The following is a 23,407-nucleotide window of genomic DNA, read 5'->3' as shown; positions in this document are numbered from 1 at the left end:
TTTCTTAACTCTTCCTGTACTGGAAACAACATTAGACTTATGTCTCTGCTCCTAATGCTTTATTTCTTAGCTGTACTACACATACAAATCATTATATCATATTTTTTTTCACTTCAGTGTCTCTTCTACAGGACTGACAAGGCTAAAAAAGAAATGTAGATTTATTTACCTGGGGCTTATTCCAGCATGATTCCAGAATTTTTTGGGTCCCTTGCCGCAGCTCCGGTCCTTTCCGAGGTCCGGCTGGCAGCCTGTAAGGATCACCAACCCCCGATTGGTCGGCACCTTATTGGGCAAATGGAAAGGTTGAAGAGCCCCATATCCTTAGCACTGAAGACAGGAGGACTTTGCAAGGGGTGATTTTTTTTTACCACATCCCACACCCGGTTTTGTGTGAAACCCGCCATTAAAAGCCATATGGTGAACAGGGAAAAGTGCATGCGCCAGGTACTCTTCCCCATTCATTACAACTGTGTCGGGTGTGTGCCAAAAGCAGATTCTTGGTGTGATCACTAATTGCAATCTCTCAGCTTGGCAACAGTGGGCCCAATAATCAGTTGCAATTTTAGATACAAGTTGGTTAGGGGCTGATTTACCATAAGGCACTGTAGACACGTGCCTACAGGCGCCTGATGGTGGAAAGGCGGCTCACTCCCCTCTCTGAGTGCCTCCCTTCTTCACTATGCAGAGTCCTGATGAGAGTGCAAATGAGGGGTTACTCACCTGGCTCTTGTCATTCCACTGATGCTAACCCTTCACTCAGGGGCACCTCTAGCTACTTAAAGGACCACTGTCACGAAAAATGTAAAATATATGTAAACACATACAAATAAGGAGAAGGTTTCTTCCAGAGTAAAATGAGCCATAGATTAATTTTCTCTTATGTTGCTGTCACTTACGGTAAGAAGAAGAAATCTGACATTACCAACAGGTTTTGGGTTAGTCCATCTCTCCATAGGGATTATCAGCATGACCTTTATTCTTTATAAAGACACTCCTTGAAAAGGATTTATGTAAAGATGCTGGCCAGCCTCCCTGCTTGCCGTACATTTTTTGGCACTTAGACAGAGCAACTGCCATTCATTAAGCGCTTTTGAAAATAAAGAAAACCCTGAGACCCCCCCCTCCCCATGAGGAGATGGGCTAGTCCAAAACCTGTCGGTTTTGTCAGATTTTTACTACTTACTGTAAGGGCTCAATCACACCTATTTTTTAAGTGCTGGCAATTTTATAAATCTCCCTAAAAACGCTTGTGCAATGAATCCTTATGGGATAATTCATATCAGAGTGTTTCGTCTGCTTTCCGCTCAGCAAAGAGCTGCATGTACCATTTTTAGGGCGATTTTGCTATCATGAAAGGTATAGGAAAAAAACGCAAAACGCTCACAAAATTGCTTTGTGCAGCGATTGCATTTGCACTTTTAAGAATAAATATATTGTATTTATTATTTTCCGGGTCAAAGAGTTCACATCCTGACTTGCGTCAGGAAGTGACAAATCAAACCACTCTGCAAAAGCATTTTACAAAAAAAATGTAGCGTGCAGGTAAGCGCCGGGAGGGGGAAACAAAATCGCAAAACGTTGCCCTCAGCGATTGCGATTTTGGATGTAAACAAAGCCTAAGTCACAGCAACATAGGAGGAAAGTAATTTATGGCTCATTTTACTCTGGAAGAAACGTTCTTCTTATATGTATATGTTTATATATATTTTACATTTTATGATTTTCGCGACAGAGGTCCTTTAATACTGAGGTTCCTCTAGCTGCCTAATACTGGGGGCACCTCTAGCTACTTAATACTGAGGGTACCTCTGCCTACCTAATACTGGGGGCACCTCTAGCTACTTAATACTGAGGGTACCTCTGGCTACCTAATACTGGGGCACCTCTAGCTACTTAATATTGAGGGTACCTCTGGCTACCTAATACTGGGCAGTGTTCTCCCCAGAAATTTTTTTCAGCCGGGTGGCATGAAAAAGTAGCCGGGTGGGGCAAGTTGAGAAAATGCAGGGCCAGTGCTCCTGTGTGCAACTCTGCTCACAACATAGGAGGAGGTGAGCCGATGACAGCCGGGTGCTCACCAAAACTAGCCGGGTGGATGACCCGGCTAAAAGAGCCTGGGGAGAACACTGCTGGGGCACCTCTAGCTACTTAATAATGAGAGCACCTCTGGCTACCTAATACTGGGGCACCTCTAGCTACTTAATATTGAGGGTACCTCTGCCTACCTAATACTGGGGGCACCTCTAGCTACTTAATACTGAGGGTACCTCTGGCTAGCTAATACTGGGGGTACCTCTAGTTACTTAGTTCTGAGGTTCCTCTATCTTCCTAATACTTGGTGGTACCTCTAACTACGGTACTTAATACTGAGGGTACTTCTGGCTACCTATTACTTGGGGGCATCTTTAGCTATTTAATACTGAGGTTCCTCTAGCTACCTAATACTTGGTGGTACCTCTAGCTACAGTATTTAATACTGAGGATATTTCTGGCTATCTAATACTAAGGGGCACCTGTAGCTGCCTGTGATGGGCAAGGGAAGTAATGGAGAAGTCACATTTGCGCTGCAGTTCGTGGTGGTTTGTAAGTTTATGGAGGGCGAGGTCTAAGGTGGCATCTGTGCCTGTAGACTCCTGTGAGGTAAATCCGGGCCTGAAGTAGGTACTATCTGGATTTCTTTAACAGGTCTTGTGTTGTTTTCTGTTTTCAGTTTGCCTGGACTCGTAAGGGATTCATGAGGACACGTTGGCTGATCCACAACCGGTGTGTATGGCAGAATCCTCTGGCAGCGGGTCTTTGTTGCTGGCTCCTGTTCATGCGGTTTTAGCACGTGCTGCTAATATCAGCCAAGTGCTCCGTGTCAGAAGGTTTAGAGCTGTGTGCTTCTGCCCTGTGTTAGCAATCTGTGTGATAAATGTGTTTGTATTTGCCTCGTATCTCCAGTAATGAGCAACCCTTGATCCCAATACTTTCCTGAGCCTGATCCACTACACACCTGACTCTTCTGGCCAATGTGACCCGCAGCTTTTCCTGAATTCTCACTGAGCTTACTGCATAAGGGGCTTAAATCTGAGCTGCCTCACATATGGACCCAAAATTCACCAGATGCCCTCCCCCTTATATTTATATATGGTTCAAGAGGGAAATATTGAATCAATGACTAGCTTGTAGGAACTGACAGTAATTATCACTGAAGGGAAATATGTTTAGCTCACATTTACTTAAAGTGGAGCTCCAGGCAAAATGTTGTTTTGTAATTAAAGAGGAACTGTAGTGAAAGGAACATACTGAATAAAATTGCAAATTTTTATACAATATTCATTTATAAATTATTTAGGCAATGTTTGACCTTTGTGAAATCTTTCCTCACCTTGCTTTACATTCTGAAATGTATCACAGGTGGAGACATCTTTACTGGCGTCAGGTGATCTCTGCGGAATGTTTACATAGTTACATAGTTATTTTGGTTGAAAAAAGACATACGTCCATCGAGTTCAACCAGTATAAAGTACAACACCAGCCTGCTCCCTCACATATCCCTGTTGATCCAGAGGAAGGCGAAAAAACCCTTACAAGGCATGGTCCAATTAGCCCCTAAAGGGAAAAATTCCTTCCCGACTCCAGATGGCAATCAGATAAAATCCCTGGATCAACATCATTAGGCATTACCTAGTAATTGTAGCCATGGATGTCTTTCAACGCAAGGAAAGCATCTAAGCCCCCTTTAAATGCAGGTATAGAGTTTGCCATAACGACTTCCTGTGGCAATGCATTCCACATCTTAATCACTCTTACTGTAAAGAACCCTTTCCTAAATAAATGGCTAAAACGTTTTTCCTCCATGCGCAGATCATGTCCTCTAGTCCTTTGAGAAGGCCTAGGGACAAAAAGATCATCTGCCAAGCTATTATATTGCCCTCCGATGTATTTATACATGTTAATTAGATCCCCTCTAAGGCGTCTTTTCTCTAGACTAAATAAACCCAGTTTATCTAACCTTTCTTGATAAGTGAGACCTTCCATCCCACGCATCAATTTTGTTGCTCGTCTCTGCACCTGCTCTAAAACTGCAATATCTTTCCTGTAATGTGGTGCCCAGAACTGAATTCCATATTCCAGATGTGGCCTTACTAGAGAGTTTTAGAGCAGTGTTTCTCAACATTTTATAAGTGTGTACCCCTTTTAAAACCCTGTACTGATCGAGTACCCCCTAGCATAGTAAACATGATCACAAGTACCCCTTGACAAATATATATTTAATCGTAGTACATGATAATTGGTTCTAAACAATGTGCAAGCATTTATTATTGCTTTTAATTAGCTAAAATACTAATTTGGTGTTGTTTAAATAAGAATTATAATTTTTAAAATCTCTAAATTTGTTATTCTTGGTTAAGTATAACAAGCCCGAGTACCCCCTGGACCCATCAGAAGTACCCCCTGGAGTACGCATACCGCATGTTGAGAACCTAGGTTTTAGAGTACTCCGAAGCCAGTGAAAATAACCTCATTTCTTTCTGAATGCTCTGGGAGGAGAAATCTGCATAGCTATACAGCTTAGGCTAAGCATCACTGGTAGTGCAGGGCTACATACCAATATATAGATACAGGAAGTGTTTCTGATGCTATAATCAGGATAATAACTGTAAAAGTGGGTATCCGGAATAATTTACTGCGTTCTACTATATGTCACTACAGTGCCTCTTTAATATTTCTCTCTGACTCTCCATTGGAGAGATTTTCTCTCATTGTCGTCCCATTGGCTATCAGGATTCAAGTATTAGTTCAACTTCTCTGTTTATTTCTGTAGAGAATCTATTAGGGAGACAGTAACACAGCCTGTCATGGATTCTGTATTTTTACAGTTTTTACCCTTTATTATAGGAATGTACAGGAGAGGTTTAGTTACACCAGTTCAGCAGTCAACAGTTACACAGTTTGGTTTAAAAAAGAAGTCCATAAAGTTCAACCAGTAAAAGATTTGTGTCTTGCACAGTCACATACTCTAGTTGATCCAGGGGAATGCAAAAAACCCTTACAAGGCTTTAGCCAATTAACCTTTAAAGTGGTCTGAAACTCCGACATAACATTCAATAAAAATGTGTTTTCCTACATTTTAATACTCATACAGTTATCATATTTGCTTTTGTGCATAAGTAATATTGACTGTTAACAAATTACAAGTTTCCAAAGTGTAGTTTATCGTACCCTGAAAGCTGGCATTGCATTTTATTAAAAATGCTTTTTTATTGTATATCAACATCTTCTAATGAGCTATTCTGAACTGTGTGTGTGTGTTTGAAGCACAGAGAGCTCCTCTCCACTTGTTACACCGTGTTTACACACATTATAACAACATTGAAATGTAAAACAAGATACTGTTATCCACAGTTTGGATGTGGATTGAAGCTGAATATGAGGACAAAGTGCTTTTGTTTAAAAATTTCAGTGATGTTCTGCTAAAAAAGAAATTATGGGATAGTAAGCTTTTAAGCTGTGAGGAATATTTTGGAACAAAGTAGAAATACTGACTTTCAGACCACTTTAAAGGCGAAAAAATCCTTTCCAACTGGCAGTTAGATAAAATCCCTGGATCAACGCCACTGGAAATTACCTAGTAATTCTAGCCGTGGGTGTCTTTCGATGCAAGGAAAGCAACAAAGCCCCCTTTAAATGCAGATATAGAATTTGCTATAACTTGCCATAACTACTAAAAATGTTCCACATTTTAACCATTCTTACTGTTAAGAACCCCTTCCTAAATATATGGAAAACCCTGTTTTCCTCCATACGCAGATCATGTCCCCTTGTACCTGAAAATTGTAATCTTATGTTTTCTTTTTCTCTGCCGGTGGCTAGGCAACTCTGTAATTGTCTGTGCTTATTTTTTTCAGGATATTTGACCTTGTGAACCTTCACCTTTTCCATGATGCCTCAAATCTTGTGTCATCAGACTGCTCGCCCTCTATATATAGCTCCAACCGCAGGAGAGCCTTGACCCATGTGCTCACTAGGTAACAGCAAGTCTAGTTAACAAAAGCAACTGAAAAAAAGCCCTGTTCTGCCTGTCTATTTACAGTAGATAGTCAGATTCTGATCTTTGTGTTTCTACCCTAGTAACCAAGCAGCTCGGGGTGAACCAAAACACTAGGAATGTTATAGGGGGATAAAAGAGACTGAAAAGCCCTCCTACTCATAAGCCATGTTTGGTGAAATTTGCCTTCTTAAAACAGAAGAAACTTTCAATAATTCAGCTATAAGTGAACATTTGTGGTCACCCACAATGCACCACTACTGAATATGCAAATTACCTCTTTTCGCCCCTGTAAGCCAAGCAAGCATCCAGAACCGCTGGTGTATAGCAAGCCTATAGCTTTAAGTACATACCCTAGTATACAAGATCCCAAAGTTCATGTAGGCTATGATAATTAACCTGCCCTGTCCAGATAGACAAGTGCACCCATGTTGACAACATTTAAAGTTGGGATCCTAGTATAGAAGACACAAAGGCCATTATTCATCCTAGAAGCAGAGATGGATTGAGATGTATTTGGGCTTTAGGCAAGGTAATAGATTTGGGGCCTCCTTTTGGTTCTCTTGGTAAGCTGAAGTGAAGAGAAGTCAAAGGAGGTGACAGATGGGCCCCTTGACACCCACTAGGCCCCAAGCACATGCCTAGGTTGCCTGGTGGATGATCCTGCTCCGCCTAGAAGATACATTTTCATCTAACTTTTTAGCACTCTGGAATTGAATATGTACCAAAAAGTAGGTGGAAAAGTTCTGTCAAGGTTAAAAGGCATTTTATTGATAAGGTGGCAGTAGCACATAATCACCATGAGAAAAAGTGAAATGAATAAGGGCCACAGTTTTTATACTGTTAATATATTTGCAAATTACACTATAGCTGCTTGCTGTGTTGGTCATCCTAAAGAGGGCAGAAATGGAGATAGGGTCTGATGTCATACGCTCTGAGCATGCCATGTGCGGGATGGAGCTGGTATATATAACGCTTATCAATACCCAAAGAGGCTAATTATACATAGGTCCACCCAAAAACTGCTTTTTGAAGCTTGGCCATTTCCATCATTTGCTGACAGTCTTCAGGTACCCTAAAGGGGAGGGCTTCACTTTAATATCCCTTTTTTGACCCGGCCAACATGGCTGCACCAGTAGTGATGTAAAGAGAAAACCGCCTTGGGCCAGGTGACCCCAATGTATGGGTAGCTGTGTAGAGCTAGGAGAAGCATACTCCCACGGTTGAAGTTGTTGAACTTGCATGTATAGAGAGAGAGCTCGGGATGCAAAACGTTGAGAGGAATAGAAGAACAAATTATTTTGTTTTGCATAGTTGTTTTTTTTTAAAGATGCATGATGTGTCCAAAGCTGCTGTCCTCAAATGCTACAAGATCACTGCACACTTCTACCAGGATTTATTTAACCCTTTATCAGCCAATTTATTTAGAAGCTTGAAAGTGCTCCAAGCCAATTTATTTTAGCACAGTTTTTATTTCTTCTTTCTTACATTTCATTGCTTCTAATTAGTACTGCTGCAATGTGTATTTATGGCCACTTGTCACTAGGGGGCAGTGTGAGACAGTAACAGAGGACTTCTGCTTTCCGTTTCTGTTCTGCTGGTAGAGAGAGATCAAAGCATACCAACAATTTACAGCACAAGGGGCTTGATTCACTAAGACAAATAGCATGCCTTATCAAAGTTAGCACACCTTATCAAAGTTAACATGCCTTATCAGAGTAGCATAGCGAGAGCTACGAACCCGCAGGGGCTCAGGGCAGGATGAGTGGAGGTCTCGTCATTGCCAATTAGCAGGCATAAATTTGCTATACTACTCTGATAAGGCGTGTTAACTTTGATAAGGAATGCTAACTTTGATAAGGCATGTTATTTGTCTTAGTGAATCAAGCCCAATGAGTTCTGCCGACTGAAGTCAAAAGCAGTGCATTTATCTCAAACAAGATAACTCTATTGAAGCTGCTAATGGGTTTAAGTGGATCTCCTTGCAAACACAGTTATTATATATTAACAACTGTGCCCATCACAAGAAAATCAGTAGGTTTCTGTCACCACATTGAATGTGTACAGTATTGGCTGTTTTACCTGTGTGTCATTTTGATGTACTACCTTCCTTCATACTGAATCAACCACTATTGAATTGTGGGAAGTGGTAATGCAATCTTCTGGACATTACTTAAAGTGGGCCTGTCTGAATTGGCAGCATTTCCCCGTCTGGCTTGCATGCGGGAAGATGCTGCATATTGGGACTTAGTGGAAATGGGCCTGAAATTATGTAGTTACCGATTAGAAGTAAGCAGACCCATTTTCCTGTGATCATGAGCATGAAATGCTGGCAAATGTGCCATACGCAGGCAGTGCATGTCAAATTTACCGGTACAAACAACAGGGGAGCAGCGCCCATTACACTGTTAGCCCCATGCAGCTACCGGGCTAACGCATGGGATGCTGTTATAACAATACCATAACTACATGCATGGCGCTAATAGTGTAACGGCACTGCTGCCCTGACGCTAGTACCGGGAAACTTGCTGTGTGCTGCCTACGCAGGGCACATTTACCACCTTTTCGTGCATTGGGCTTCATTTCTCTTCCATACCTCCACTATCTCTTCTTTATGTGTAAGAAGAGATAGCCTCATTATGTGCATTCTTCTAACTCATGTCTTTTTCAGGTTACAAGATGACTATAATGCTCCATTTTTCCTGTTTGGAGATTTTAATTTTCGCTTGGACTTAAAAAGCCTTGTCCAGGTGTGTTGATTATGAATACGGCGTGTTCTGTGTATGTTAGTGCACTGCATACTGTGAAAATGTACTTCCCACATCTTATGTTGGTCATTGCAGGCCCAGGGCTGGTCCCCAAGTGCCACTGGAGAGAGCGACAGAGAGACTGTGGTGTTTGAGCAAGATGGAGAGGTGATTCCTGTCAGCATTATACTGAATCAAGCCTTTCTGCAAACAGCTATACCTAGTTTTGTTTTCATTTTTCTGCTTATACTGTCCTGTAATTACTGAGTGTTCTGATTTAGTTGTCTGATTGTGCTGCCTTTCTTCAGTGCTTTGTCCTTTTTGTATGGCCTTTTATTAATTCAGTAGCTAATTCTATTTGTTTCTTTTTTGTATTTAGCTGCTCACCTATTTTATCATCACCCTTTCCAGCAGGGCCGTGCAGAGGGTCCTTAAGTGTGGGGTGCTCAAATTTAAAAAAGGGTCCTTGCAAATGCGCCCCCCCCCCGGGTGCCATGCGGGTTCAGGGTGTGAGTACCGAGTATCATGTGGGTTCTGGCTATGGGTGGATATCTAATGGCATGCGGGTGATGATTGCAAATACTTAGTGCCATGTGAGATCTGGGTGCAGGTACTGGATGTCATGTGGGTGCTGAGTGCAGGTACTGGATGTGACATGGGTGTACGAATACTTGCCGCCATGCCTATACCGGGTGCTGGCTATGGGTGGGCTTTGGTCGTCACATGGGTTTTGAATGCAGATACTGTGGGTGCTGGTACTGGTTAAGTGGGTGCTTGGTGCAGATAGTGGGTGCCATGTGGAGGCTGTGTGCAGGTGTGAGTACTGGGTGTCAGGCCTGGGTGCAGGTACTTGAGGTCCTGTGAGTGTGAGTACTGGGTGCCAGCTATGGGGGGAGGGGGGGAGAGGGGTGGATGTTGGGAGAAGTAGAGGTCAGTGTGGGTGTTGCAGGAAGGGGAAGTCATTGGGGGTGCTGGGGGAGGGAGGGAGAGGTCAGTTTAGGTGCTGGAGGAGGTCACTATGTGTGCTGCTTAGGACAGGCAGGGTACTGCCGGGGACATGAAGGGTGCTGCTGGGGTGAGGGAAGAGTCAATGTAGGTGCTGGGGGAGGGAAGGGTCAGTGTGGGTGCTGGGGGAGGGAGGGGTCAGTGTGGGTGCTGGGGAAGGCAGGATCACTGCAGTGCTAATGCTGGGGAGGGAGAGGTCAGTATGAGTCCTAGGTGGAAGGAGAGGTCACTGTAGATGCTGGGGGAGGGAAAGGTCACTGTGAATTTTGGGGGAGGGAGAGGTCACTGCTCTCAGAGAGACACTATCTTACCTGCTCCCATACAGCTGTGGGGCTGGTTACACTAGGATTCCTTTATGGCACCTCTTTACTCCAAACTGGATATTGGTGGGATTGCTGTGGGTGCAGGGGTGGGAGGTCACTGTGGGTGCTGTTATGAATGGCATAGTTGCTGTTAGTGGAGGTAGAGGTCAGTGTGGTTGCTGGGGGAGGTGGAGGTAGAGGTCAGTGTGGGTGCTGGGGGAAGGGTAGGTCACTGTGGGTACGGGGGGGGGGGGGGGGAGGAGAAGTAACTGTGGGTTCTGTAAAAGGTAGAGGTCAGTATAAGTGCTGGAGGAAAGGGAGGTCCCTGTGGGTCTTGGGGGAGGTAGAGGTCATTGTGGGTGCAGCTGATAGAACAGCCACACATCATTTCAAAGAGGCCCAGGTGGAGGTGGGCTTCCTGCGGGTGGGCGGGGCTTATCCCAGTTGGGGGTGGGGCTTCCTTTGCGCGGCCAGAGGGGCCTTTTTGAAGATTTTGAAAGGGGGGGGGGGTCCTGGGCATCAAGAGCACCCCCTCTGCATGTACCTGCTTTCCAGTCTCCATTACTAACTATTATTACCTTATCTAGCCTGCTTTAATAGATATACGGTACTTGCCCTATTTCATTATCTTGTTATATGCCTCCTCTCTACACTGATACATGGCTACATTTTACTGGCAGGCTTCCTCCCTCTCTACCATGGATGCAGAACAGACAGTGGTGTAGCAATAGGAGATGCAGAGAGTAAAGGCACTAGGGCCCCTGGATGGGGGTGCACATCAGGAGCTTTTCTTCAACCACTGTATTAGCTCGTCATTGGTCCTGTGCTGGTAATGATCACCTCTATATTTGCTGTGAATAGAGGTAATTATTAACAAACTGTGTCCTTCTCCTGCCTACACCTCCTTCTTTGGCAGGTTTTGGTGCTTTACATCCTAGGTTCTCAAAGTGTGGTACATGTACCCCGGGGGTTACTTCTGATGGTTCCAGGGGGTACTTAGGCTTGATATACTTAACCAAGAATCACAAATGTAATAGTTTTAGAAAATGCTAAATCCTATATAAACCACACTAAACTAGTATTTAGCTAATTAAAAGCAATAGTAAATGCTTGGAAAATATTTAGTACCAATTATTATGTACTGCAATTAAATATATATTTGTCAAGGGGTACTTGTGATAATGTTTACTATGCTAGGGGGTACTTGGTGAGTACAGGGTTTTATAAGGGGTACATACCAATAGAATGCGGAGAAACACTGCTCTACACCAATTGTTTGAGGAGGGGCCCAATGTAAAACTTGCATTGGGGCCCTTAGCTCTTTAACTACGCCAATGAGTACAGAGCTTACCTTGCTCTTTGATGCATTTATACATGCCAAACTAACTAGACCCAGTTAGTCCAAACTTTTTTGATAAGTGAGACCTTCCATTCATCTGATTAATTTAGTTGCCCATCTTTGTACTTGTTCTAGAAGGTTAATATCCTTTCTATATTGTGGTGTATGCCAGAATTTTATTTGCTTTAGCTGCTGCTGCTTGGCATTGAATACGGTTGTTTAATTTGTCTGAAGTCTCATGTTCCCAGCTTCATACAGTTTATTTTATATGGCACATCCAAGGTGCATGACTTGAAGAAAGTCTGAAGCCATTTAATTTAATTATTTTTATTGCCAAGTTATCTTAAGTATTAAGATCAAAACTGATTCGCTGCATCCCCGTGGCAGAACAAGGTTTTCCACCCCCCGCCTCCCACGAAATCTCAGGGCAAAATTCCACGACTTTCCAAGTTGTAGATTTTGCTACCTGGGGGAGGCAGAGCTGTGTGCAGTACACCCCTTGACTGGAGCAGAGGCAGAGCTACTGCACACAGCTCTGCCTCTTCCAGGATCCAAAATTCTGCGGTCAGGATTTTGGGGTGTGTGATAAATACCTTGTTCTGCCGCAGGAATGTGGTGAATCAGCTTTCATCTCAATGCTTACGAAAACTGAGCAATAAAAGGAGGCAATTTAAATGGCTTCAGACTCTCTTTAACATTTATGTATATTAAATTTGATGTGCCATCTGTTCGCCCATATAACTGTGCTCATGAGCCTGTAAAATATCACTATCCTCCTGCTTAATGTTTATAATTCTGCATAATGAAAAAAAAAACAAAATCTGCAAATATGGCAACATTACTTTGTACTCCATCTGTTAGATCATTAATACATGCATTAAACAGGATTGGGCTTAGTACTGACCCTTGTGGGACCACTGCTAACATTTTCCCCCCACTGATACACTGCTGGCCTCCCCTTCACTGACACACTTCCTATTTCCTCTTCACTGATACTCTGCCCGCCTCCTCTTTACTGATAATCTACCCACCTACACTTTATTTATACACTGCCTGCCTCTCTACACTGATACACTGCCTGCCTCTCTACACAGATACACTGCCCGCCTGCTCTTCACTGATACATTGCCCGCCTGCTCTTCACTGATACACTGCCCGCCTGCTCTTCACTGATACACTGTCCGCCTGCTCTTTACTGATAATCTACCCACCTACACTTTATTTATACACTGCCCGCCTGCTCTTCACTGATACACTGCCCGCCTGCTCTTTACTGATAATCTACCCACCTACACTTTATTTATACACTGCCCGCCTGCTCTTCACTGATACACTGACCGCCTGCTCTTTACTGATAATCTACCCACCTACACTTTATTTATACACTGCCCGCCTGCTCTTCACTGATATACTGCCTGCCTTTCTTCACTGATACACTGCCTGCCTTTCTTCACTGATACACTGCCTGCCTCCTCTTCACTGGTACTTTGCCCGCCTCCTCTTCACTCATACACTGCCTGCCTTCTCTTCATTGATACACTGGCCGCCTCCTCTTCATTGATTCACTGCCCACTGTGAATACCTCTTTATGATTTTCCTTTTATTACTGTAACTGGCTTTGTTTGTTTTGTCTTCAGAGGTACATGCCTTCAGTGATACTATACTTGCCTTCCCTTTACTGAGAGCTTTTCCTTCAGTGATGCTATACTTATCTTCCCTTTGCTGAGCCTTTCCAGCCTTGTCTCAACTGATGACACAAATTGTTATCTGCCTCTTTATCATTGATATGAGTATCTGCAGAATGTATACCTGTCTTTAACAACCACCACTCCCCCAGCAGAAGTTCATTGGTATCCTGATCTCTGCGTCATACCAACTGCAGCTAGACTGAGAAGTGTTTTACATCTGACCTTACTACAGTTTAATCATCACTTCCTTAATCAGTCACACAGAGTTTCTAGAAAAGTTGCACAATCCATAAAAGCGAAACCACTAACACTTGATGTTAGTATAATGCTAAACTTTACATTGCCTGATTTTCACAACTCTTATTCTTATTATTATTATTGTTATTGATTTAAATAGCGCCAGCATCTTCCGCAGCGCCGTACAATAGCTTACAGGATACAAGCATACAATGCAAACAGTTGATACAAGACAAGAAGGTATTACAGCTAAAACAGTAAACAAATTAACAAGATATTTTACACAGAGGTGGGAGGTATGTACACCCATTACACAGCATTGTGGGACGAAAGGGAAGAGGGCCCTGGCCAAAAGGCCTTACAGTCTAAACATTTAAGGTATAGGACAGTAGGTAAAGGGAAGCTGTGTATGAGAAGGTAGAGATGGTGGTCAGTGGGCGGTGTCCTAGGTAGGACAGTATGCTTGCCTGAAGAGGTGAGTTTTCAGATTGCGCCTAAAAATAGTAAGTGTGGGTGAGTGGCGGATGTGTTGAGGGAGAGTGTTCCAGAGGAGGGGAGAGGACCGAGAGAAGTCTTGTAAGCGGGAGTGGGAAGACGTGATCAGTGAAGAAGACAGAAGGATATCGTTAGCAGAGCGGAGATTGCGTGTAGGATGGTCTCTGGAAATAAGTTGATTAAGATAGGAAGGAGCTATGTTGTGGAGAGCTTTGTAGGCGAGAGTAAGGATTTTAAATTGTATCCTTTGTGTAACTGGCAGCCAGTGAAGGGACTGACAGAGGGGGCTTGGGATGGAGAAGCGTCAGGAGAGGTAGATGAGTCGTGCAGCAGAGTTCATAATAGAGTGTAGCGGGGCTAAACGGTTGTCAGGGAGACCGCAGAGCAGAGAGTTGCAATAGTCTAGTCGGGAAATGATCAGGGCATGCACCAGAAGTTTGGTAGTGTCCTGTGTTAGAAATGCGGGAGATGTTTTTAGGTGGAGCTAGTCACATTACTACGGATTATCATACTATGTCTGGACTCCGTAGGTTTCCTAATCCACCATTTCCTTATTCACGTTGCCATCTATTATTTCCTCTCAGAGGTCTTTAGTGATCACTAAGCCCCTTTGTCCTCACTGTTGTCACCCTTCTCACTCCCATCATTCACCGCTCCCGTCACTGTCTTGCCCTCCTGTCAGGTTCAGCTTACCATGAAGTGTAAAAGATTTGAACATCAGAATGTGAAGATCTTCCAGGATGACAGTGAACATATGGTGAGAGTCATTGTACACAATTACAGAAAAGTGTGTTGTTCATAGACACCTGACCTGAGCAAGGCTACCTGAGGTAAGCACTGAGGTATGTTTATGCTGGATCCACATACCTCTGTGCGCACTGTTCATTCTTCTCCTCTTTGTCCCCAGGCATATATCGAAAAAAGGCGCATGGAAATTTGGGCGCCCAGCAATCCCGATAGTAAAATTTTGGTATTGAATAGCAATATTTTACTATTAAAGCGTGACATATCGGTATTAAATACCAATATTTTACTATGGCTATACCTAAGCCTACTTTCTCAAAGAACTCTCCCCCCGATGCCTAACCCTAATCACCCCCTCCCAGCTTCTAACCTGACGCCTAACGTTAAATCCTCCATCCCCGCACAAACTTCCTACCTGAAGCCTGACCCTAGAACCCCCCCGCACAAACTTCCTACCTGACATTATTATTACTTAGTGGATTTATATAGCTCCAACATATTATGCAGCACTGGACACTAAATAAGGTTACAGACAATGATGACAAGGGTGACCGACAGCACAATACAGGTAATAGACAATAGATACAACAATACAGGTAATAAGCAATAAGATACAAGAACACAGTACAGATAATAAGCAATAAGATGCAACAACACAATACAGGTAGTAATACAATGCCAGATCATACACTGGAGTGATTGTCAATAATACAAGTTCACATTACTCTGGGTAGAGTATACAATCAAGTATGATACACACGTATGATAACCCTAAACCCATGCTGTACCAGCTCCTGCTATTTATCAGGTGCCCAAATTACCCCTCAATGTCGATATGTCCGTAGGCGCTTATGGCGGCACCCAAACTTCTGGTGCTAACAGGCGCCCAGATTTCCTGCTTTGTCTCCCCAGTCCCTGTAATCACTCCTTAAAAAATCTGACTTTTGGCTAAAATCTATTTTTCAGATAGGAAGAGGTAGGCTTGCAATGATGTCTCCTGCTATCACCCCCCCCCCCCCTGCTTGGGAGTAAATGGGGTGGGGGAGAGGAGGGAATGGGAGGATGATAAGAGGGAACATTGCCCCAAGCCAGCCTCTTCCTGTCTGAAAATGTGAGGAGATAAACAGTGAATGCACAGATGTGGATCCAGCTTGACCAATCCTCTGTGCTTGCCTTAGGTAGTTTGCCTTGAGTCAGGTGTCCTTTACGCATGTGTTGTACACTTTTAGATGTACTGTACTTGAACTATTGATATGATTTTATGTATAGCTGCTCAGATTTGACCACGAGCCAATTCTATTCCTGAATGAGCTCAGCGAGGTCCAGATATCCTTCCCACCCACGTAAGAAGTCTTTACAGATTACCGTTAATATATTATATGTAATTAATTATGTAATTAGAACTTTGACCTTCTCCTGTGTTTGCCCCAGTTATCCTTTTAGTGAAAATGTGACGGAACCCTTGGAGTTTATGGGTACACGATGTCCCGCGTGGTGTGACCGGGTCTTCATGTCTCACCCCGCCCGGGCTCTGCTGCAGAAGGTCAGGGATTTGTCTATACGCTTCTGTCTCCTCATCACTCTCTTGCCTTACCTCACTCTCCTCTCCTCCGCAGGGACAAGATGGAGAACGCTACGTTAAGTATGGACGGATTGGAGGAGATTCTTGCATGGGTGACCACAAGGTGAGAAGAGATAAACCATTTTTAATCACTAGGAATTCAATAACAAAATCATAATGTACATCAAGAGTTATGCTGTGACTGGCCTCTTCCCAACTTATAGGAAGGAGCAGCTGTGGTCGGAAGGCTCTGATTGGCTAGTAGCTCTCAGTCTGGAGAATTCTGAACCTCTGAATGGCCACCTCTGGGTATCAATAAAAACTGATTATTCAGTCAAGGCCGCCTGGTGGCAGATATAAGAGAGAGACTACGGTGATCATTCCAGTTGCAGCAAATTTGAGAATTTAGTAGATTGTAAGCATCCAAGGGCAAGGACCATCTCCTATTGTTTATTATTTTGCTGTAATTTATCATATCACTGTGTACCAATTTTAGTGATATCTCAAACCACACATTAACTATGTATGTATTTGTATTACTGGACGTCATGACTGTACAGTGTGTTGAACTTCTCATGTATATATGTTCCCCAATATTTGTTTTGCACTATGTATAGCGCTACAGAAGATGTTGGCGCTATATAAATAATAATGGCACTATAAGGGACTTTTTACACCAGCTGCATTTCCAATTGCGTTTTTGGATCGCCGTGTTTTGCCAATCGCAATGGTACAGCAATAACATGGTAATCGCGGTAGCCTTTTTCTACTGGTGCTCCTCAATTTTTTGATGTTCGCCAAAATGCTGCATTTTTTTCTCCGTTTGATAATTATTATTATTTATTTATTTTTTAGCTTGTTGAGAATCATGGTAGCAAACAGGCTTGGTGTAAATTTACAGTGCGATTTTCATTGTAAAAGGGCCCTAAGGGCTCACTACCAGAAGTGGTACATACTGAAATCCAGTCTGTTTTTTATTTTTAAAAGAGCCTTTGAGTTGCAGTGATAGAGCATCACTGTAACCAAAATTTGTACTTCCTCTCCCAAAAAGTGCCAATTTCCAGAACTCATGAACAACGTAATCAATTTTAACCTCTATTTGGTGCCGTTAGTAAGGTGTATTTCAATTCTCTACTTTAATAAAAATGTATTTTTATTTTGACTAATGGGTTTGGGTTTTTTTTGTTTCTAGCCAGTGTTCCTCTACTTTGACATGGAATCTGCTTTAGACCAGCCTGAAAATTGACAGGTAATAAGTTACAGCGTTTAAAAAGGTACAGCGTTTAATACTGGCTCTCAGATGTGACAGTGGGTAATTCACTAAGTCATGGGAGACCCGCCCTTCAAGGATAACTTAGCGCTCTGATGGGGGAAGCAGGCATGTGTGGGATGTTCTCCTCCTCATGCCCACTGCTCCATGCGTTCTCCTCCACTCCCCTCCCTTATGTTTTCTTAGCCCCGAAGCTACTTCCTGGACAGAAGGGTGGGTGAGCAGTGCGCAGGCGCTGCCCGGTGAACCCGTGCCCTGATCGTGCAGCCTGCGGCCGGGAGCGTTCTGCGCACAATGTCACAAATATGTAGTACACATGCACAAAGCACTCCCGCATGTGGGCTGTACTCACTGCTGTATTGTGAATGTTAAAATGAAAGTCTATGGACTAACCGGCGCTAAGCGTTAGTGTGCGCAAATCACGGCGTTAGGTGGTTTGCGCCCACACATTTTAAACAATCCCGCTCATGCACAGGGTAACAGTGCGCGCTGCTGGCCCTTAAAAGTCGCACCCGGCTATGATGCGCCACTTCGGGGGCACCCGATGCGCCATTTCCGTCGCACCGGGTGCGACTTGTAAGGGCCAGCGGGTGCAACGTTATGGTCGCACTGCGCACTAATATCGGCGCACCCTCGCTGCGCGCGCAGTAGGTTTGCGCACACTAGCAGCTGAAAAGGACTTTTCACACCGGCGCTAAGCGCCAGTTAGTGAATCAAGCCCTATGTGCAGTACGTCAAAACTGACTGCAACTCAAAAAAAAATTGTAAATGTCGAAAAAAGTTGGTAGGTTAGAAACCCTCCTGCATGGCGACCTTTCACTCAATAATCTATTTTTCATCATTTTGGATTTTCACTACAACTACATTTTCCACTGTGACATTGATCACCATTTTCCCTCTCTGTAGGGAGGCACAGGGGCCAGGAGGAGTCACAGGGGGACATATGGATGCACTGTGGGGTAATGGGGCACTGAGGGACGCAGTGGAAGCTGCCTGCTACTTACACTATCCAGACGCAGCAGAAGCAGGTGATAGAACACCTATGGGGCGGGGCTTAGTCCGGGCAGGGTTCCATACAGGGGCAGGGCTTAATCCAGGGGCATGGTGCCCCCCCCAGGACCAATGGCCTGGAATGCCTATGCCTAAAAGCGGCCCTGGGTAACAGCCTTAGTGGATTGACATTTCATAAACTGTTTTGTAAAATCAGCTGTTTTCTGCTTTACCGAATTCAGTACGTAATCTATCACTTTCTCATGTGATCAGCATTTGCTGTTTAGCGTCACAATTACCACTGAACACCACATGACTACTAGTTCACACTAGGTGGTTTTTCAGCACTTTTCTGATCGCCGGCAATTACTGCTGCTAATGTTTGGATACACTCACACTGTAGCGTTTGCGATTTTGATCAATTGCAAATGCGTTACATGCAGCATTTTGGGGGCGATCGCGCTGTGATTTTCGTTTTATTGAACGGGAATCACAAGCGCAAATCACGAGATTTTACCCACCGAGTTGCGAATGCGGCCCCAAACGCGATCGCGGGGAAGCACCGAGTGTGAACCAGCCCTCACACCTACATTTACCACACTTTATTGTGCTACAAACACTCAATGACTTCTGTTTAATAATTAGATAAATGAACCAAGTACAGTACAATACATTTACAAACTATAATAATTCTACAAGAAAAAACCCCACAATTCCTTATATATTATTGCTTATGGAGTGCGCTACCCTTTCCCAACAATTCAATTTCTGCAAACAGTTCTCTTTGAGTGCATCCTCCAATGTCCACCATTTAAATCCAGAAGCTCCAAGCGAATCCTCCAGTTAATGGCACAGTTCACATGCAAAAAAGGAAAGAAAGACACACGATCATAGTACGATCCGTTAGTTCAACCGTATGGGGGCCAGCACCCTATGGGGTCCAATTGTGCAGCTTCTACTATGGGGTCACCTCTACTTCCGTGATAAATGACCAACAAATGGCACGCTCACAATGCTGCAAGGCTGCCCAGCCCTACAGACAGCAACCGCACTTTAGAGAGTTGACCAACTTCTTTTCAATGGTTTATGATGCATCCAATCTCAAACAAAACAGTGAGAAACTATCATAGTGCAATCCTGCTTATACAACGGCTGGATACATAGAGCACCAACACCTATCAATGTCCTGCTCACCCTTTTAGCACGCTGCCCACACTCACAGACAGCTGTATTCGTTTCAATGGGTGTGCAGTCTCAGCCTCAATACTCCGGGTTATGGTCCACCTCCACAACTTGATAGCAGGGTAGGGGCATATATCTACGAACTGAAAGGCTTCCAATAGTGTAAAATCCACGATTTATTGTATAAAAGTTAAGAGTTATACTCACAAACATCAAAGTAAAAAGCGCATGTATAATTAAAACACTCAGAGGACGTCTCCTCCTGCTGCTGGTCGCTTCCCTTCCAGGCTCCGCCCTAATTCCTTATATATTATTTTCACACTCCATAACATACTCTTTTCATCCTTTCTTTACACGTACACACACGTACACACACGTACACACACACACACACACACACACACACTCCCCCCCCTACACACACACACACCCCACACACACTCCCCCCCCACCCACACATACACTCTCCCCACACACATACACATACACACATACACTCCCCCACACACCAGGGCCGGTTTAAGCAACAATGGGGCCCCCGGGCAAAATAAACCTGAGGGCCCCCCCAACATATACCACGAAACAAAAATTGGCATTAGGGGACCTTTTTTGCAGCTGGTATAGTCAGGGTGTGAAGTCCCAATCGGTCGGAGCTCCACATTCTGACTATCCCAGCCTGCATGGGGGACAAGGGGTTAAAAAGTTTCAGGAGGGAGGACCCCACATAATTTAAAAAAAAATTCCCACACTCTAAACATAAAAAAAAAAATTGGGAAAATAGAAAAAAATGCCAGGGATCTTCATACAGCCATATTGCGGCTGTATAGCGATCCCTGGCCAAAGTGCTGCGGCTGCGTATAGACCCCCTGGAAACCCCGTCAGGAAATTTATTGCGCTTTTGTTTGATGCATGTAAAATTACACTACCGTTAGGTTTGCTGCCAGTGATCTGAAAGGGCTGGTCATTGACTGTGTTAAGAAACCTCGAAGGGGTGGTGACCGGGACAAACTACTACTGCAGAGGGAGGCGTATTGGATACACACTTTGGATACGGTCTCTCCGAGAGGGCTTAACCAATATAATTCATTGAACTGTTTCTTGAGTGAGAGATAACCTGGGGGACATTCTAATTTAATTCGATGCGACCCATTTGGTCAATGGGACATTGCCTACATAGCTGACCTATGGTGGGAGCGATGCTGGGACTGTCTTACCTCACAGAGTATCTAAAGGGGATCTCCCTTGCTGCAATAATCATGTCACATTATTTTTGGGATTGTTGTCACTTGTTATTGGCAATCTTTTTCTTCTTTCTTTTTTCTTTTGTTTCCCCCTTTTTTTCCCCCTTTTTTTCCCCCTTCTCCTTCCCTCTCCATTTCTCTTCTTTCCCCTTCCCTCCCCTTATGCTGAAGCAGAAATGATGGGAGGGGCTATTGCTTTGATTGTCATAGGTGGATCTCCACCTCCTGGAGTATATATTTGATGTGCACAATGGGTGTATTGTTTGTTTGCACTATCTGAAGAAGGGGACCCGTTGTTGGCCCCGAAACAATTGTCATATCTATGTGCTTATGAAGCAATAAATTGAAGAAACCTGAATCTTCCAATGGTGTGCTAACCTGGACTTTCTTTGCTTGTTATGACTTTGGATGTTTGGGCTCAACATCTACAGGCTACACTACTGTTAGGTTTGCTACTAAAAGTGACATTTACCGCATTTAAAAGTATACTTTTTTCCTTCGAAACTTTTAAATCGATTTTCTCAAAAACTATAAGGTCTTTTTGAAAAATTGTTTGTTCCTCTTATTCCTAATGATCCCCTTAACATATCCTGCAAATTTAGGGTTTCTAGCATTTAAGGTGGATTTGCTATCAACCATTAAAGTCGGCAGGTTTTTAAATGTGTATTTTTTTTCCTTTGAAACTTTAAAATCGATTTTCTCAAACTATAAGGCCGATTTGAAATTATTTTTTCCTCTTGTAGCCATTGGGGGCCCCTACAAGCTCTGGGGCCCTGGGGCAGCTGCCTCCACTGCCTTTACGGTAGCACCGGCCCTGCCACACACCCCCCCCCCCCCCCACACACACACACACATACACTCCCCCCCACACACACACATACACTCCCCCCCACACACACACATACACTCCCCCCCCCCCCCCCACACACACACACATACACTCTCCCCCCACACACACACATACAATCCCCCCCACACACACACACACACCACACACACATACGCTCCCTCCCCCTACACACACACACACCACCCACCCCCTCCCCCACACACACACACACCACACCACACACACACACACACACCACACACACTCTCTCTCTCTCCTCCCCCTACACCCCCCCCCACCCCACACACCACACACACACCACACACACCACACTCACTCTCTCTCTCTCTCTCTCTCTCTCTCTCTCTCTCTCTCTCTCTCTCTCTCTCTCTCTCTCTCTCTCTCTCTCTCTTCAAAGTTTCAAAGGAAAAAAAATACACATTTAAAAACCTGCCGACTTTAATGGTTAATAGCAAATCCACCTTAAATGCTAGAAACCCTAAATTTGCAGGATATGTTAAGGAGATCATTAGGAATAAGAGGAAAAAACAATTTTTCAAAAAGACCTTTTAGTTTTTGAGAAAATCGATTTTAAAGTTTCGAAGGAAAAAAGTATACTTTTAAATGCGGTAAATGTCACTTTTAGTAGCAAACCTAACGGTAGTGTAATTTTACATGCATCAAACGAAAGCGCAATAAATTTCCTGACGGGGTTTCCAGGGGGTCTATACGCAGCCGCAGCACTTTTGCCAGGGATCGCTATACAGCCGCAATATGGCTGTATGAAGATCCCAGGCATTTTTTCCTATTTTCCCAATTTTTTTATGTTTAGAGTGTTGGAATTAAAAAAAAAAAAAAAATTATGTGAGGTCCCCCCTCCTGAAACTTTTTAACCCCTTGTCCCCCATGCAGGCTGGGATAGCCAGAATGTGGAGCTCCGACCGATTGGGACTTCACACCCTGACTATACCAGCTGCAAAAAAGGTCTCCTAATGCTGTATATGTTGGGGGGGGGGGGGCCCCAGGTTTATTTTGCCCTGGGGCCCCATTGTTGCTTAAACCGGCCCTGACACCCAGCAGCCAATCATATCCAGTCTTTCATTTGCCAGAGTAGTTATGTTATTGTTATCCATTCAGCTAAGAAACACACAAATGACCTTGCTTTTCATCGGTTTAACAGATATCGCGCTGGATCACACTACTGACAGATGACACGACGACTGCTGCATAAGAGGACGTCTTTTTGTATTACTGGCAGATAAGTTAGTTTAGGGGTGCTTTCACGATTACAGCTATTTAATATTATCATGTTTTATTTAAGATGCAGTTTGTATAAAGTGTTCTTACTGTACATGATGTGTGTTTGTATTTTATTTAGCCTTTTCTATGTTACTTATGCAGGAAAACACAGTGGGGGACATTTATCAAGAGTGTCTGAGACAAAATATTAGTAGATTTTTAGAAATCCATGCAGAACTGTCTCAGACATCCTAAGAAATCACTAAATAGGGCAGATTCCTTCTTAACCACTTGAGGACCCACCCTTTACCCCCCCTTAAGGACCAGCGCTGTTTGTTTGGATCTGTGCTGGGTGGGCTCTGCAGCCCCCAGCACAGATCCGCGGCCACACAGAGCGATCAGATCGCCCCCCTTTTTTCCCCCCTATGGGGATGATGTGCAGGGGGGGTCTGATCGCTCCTACTTGCAGGCATTTTGCGGGGGGGGGGCACCTCAAAGCCC

General features: G+C 43.9%; 1 protein-coding gene across 7 annotated transcripts in view; it reads left to right on the top strand.

Moving 5' to 3' along the window:
• Positions 1–23,018, top strand: part of LOC137561064 (inositol polyphosphate-5-phosphatase A-like) — a 104,950-nt gene extending 81,932 nt beyond the window's left edge. For all 7 annotated transcript variants that reach the window (XM_068272291.1, XM_068272293.1, XM_068272290.1 and 4 more), the window contains 10 exons: positions 2,714–2,766; positions 5,898–6,017; positions 8,709–8,787; positions 8,881–8,952; positions 14,533–14,607; positions 15,864–15,937; positions 16,026–16,137; positions 16,211–16,279; positions 17,348–17,404; positions 22,848–23,018. In XM_068272291.1, coding sequence (XP_068128392.1) covers positions 2,714–2,766; positions 5,898–6,017; positions 8,709–8,787; positions 8,881–8,952; positions 14,533–14,607; positions 15,864–15,937; positions 16,026–16,137; positions 16,211–16,279; positions 17,348–17,401 — 708 coding nt within the window. In that variant the 3' untranslated portion in view covers positions 17,402–17,404; positions 22,848–23,018. The remainder of the gene's footprint in view (positions 1–2,713; positions 2,767–5,897; positions 6,018–8,708; positions 8,788–8,880; positions 8,953–14,532; positions 14,608–15,863; positions 15,938–16,025; positions 16,138–16,210; positions 16,280–17,347; positions 17,405–22,847) is intronic.
• Positions 23,019–23,407: the final 389 nt, after the last annotated feature.

Source organism: Hyperolius riggenbachi, chromosome 3, assembly GCF_040937935.1.
Source record: "Hyperolius riggenbachi isolate aHypRig1 chromosome 3, aHypRig1.pri, whole genome shotgun sequence".
In the NCBI taxonomy this organism is placed as follows: Eukaryota; Metazoa; Chordata; class Amphibia; order Anura; family Hyperoliidae; genus Hyperolius; species Hyperolius riggenbachi.
The sequence above is the reverse complement of the archived record's forward strand: the minus strand, read 5'-3'. Positions and strand labels throughout refer to the sequence as shown.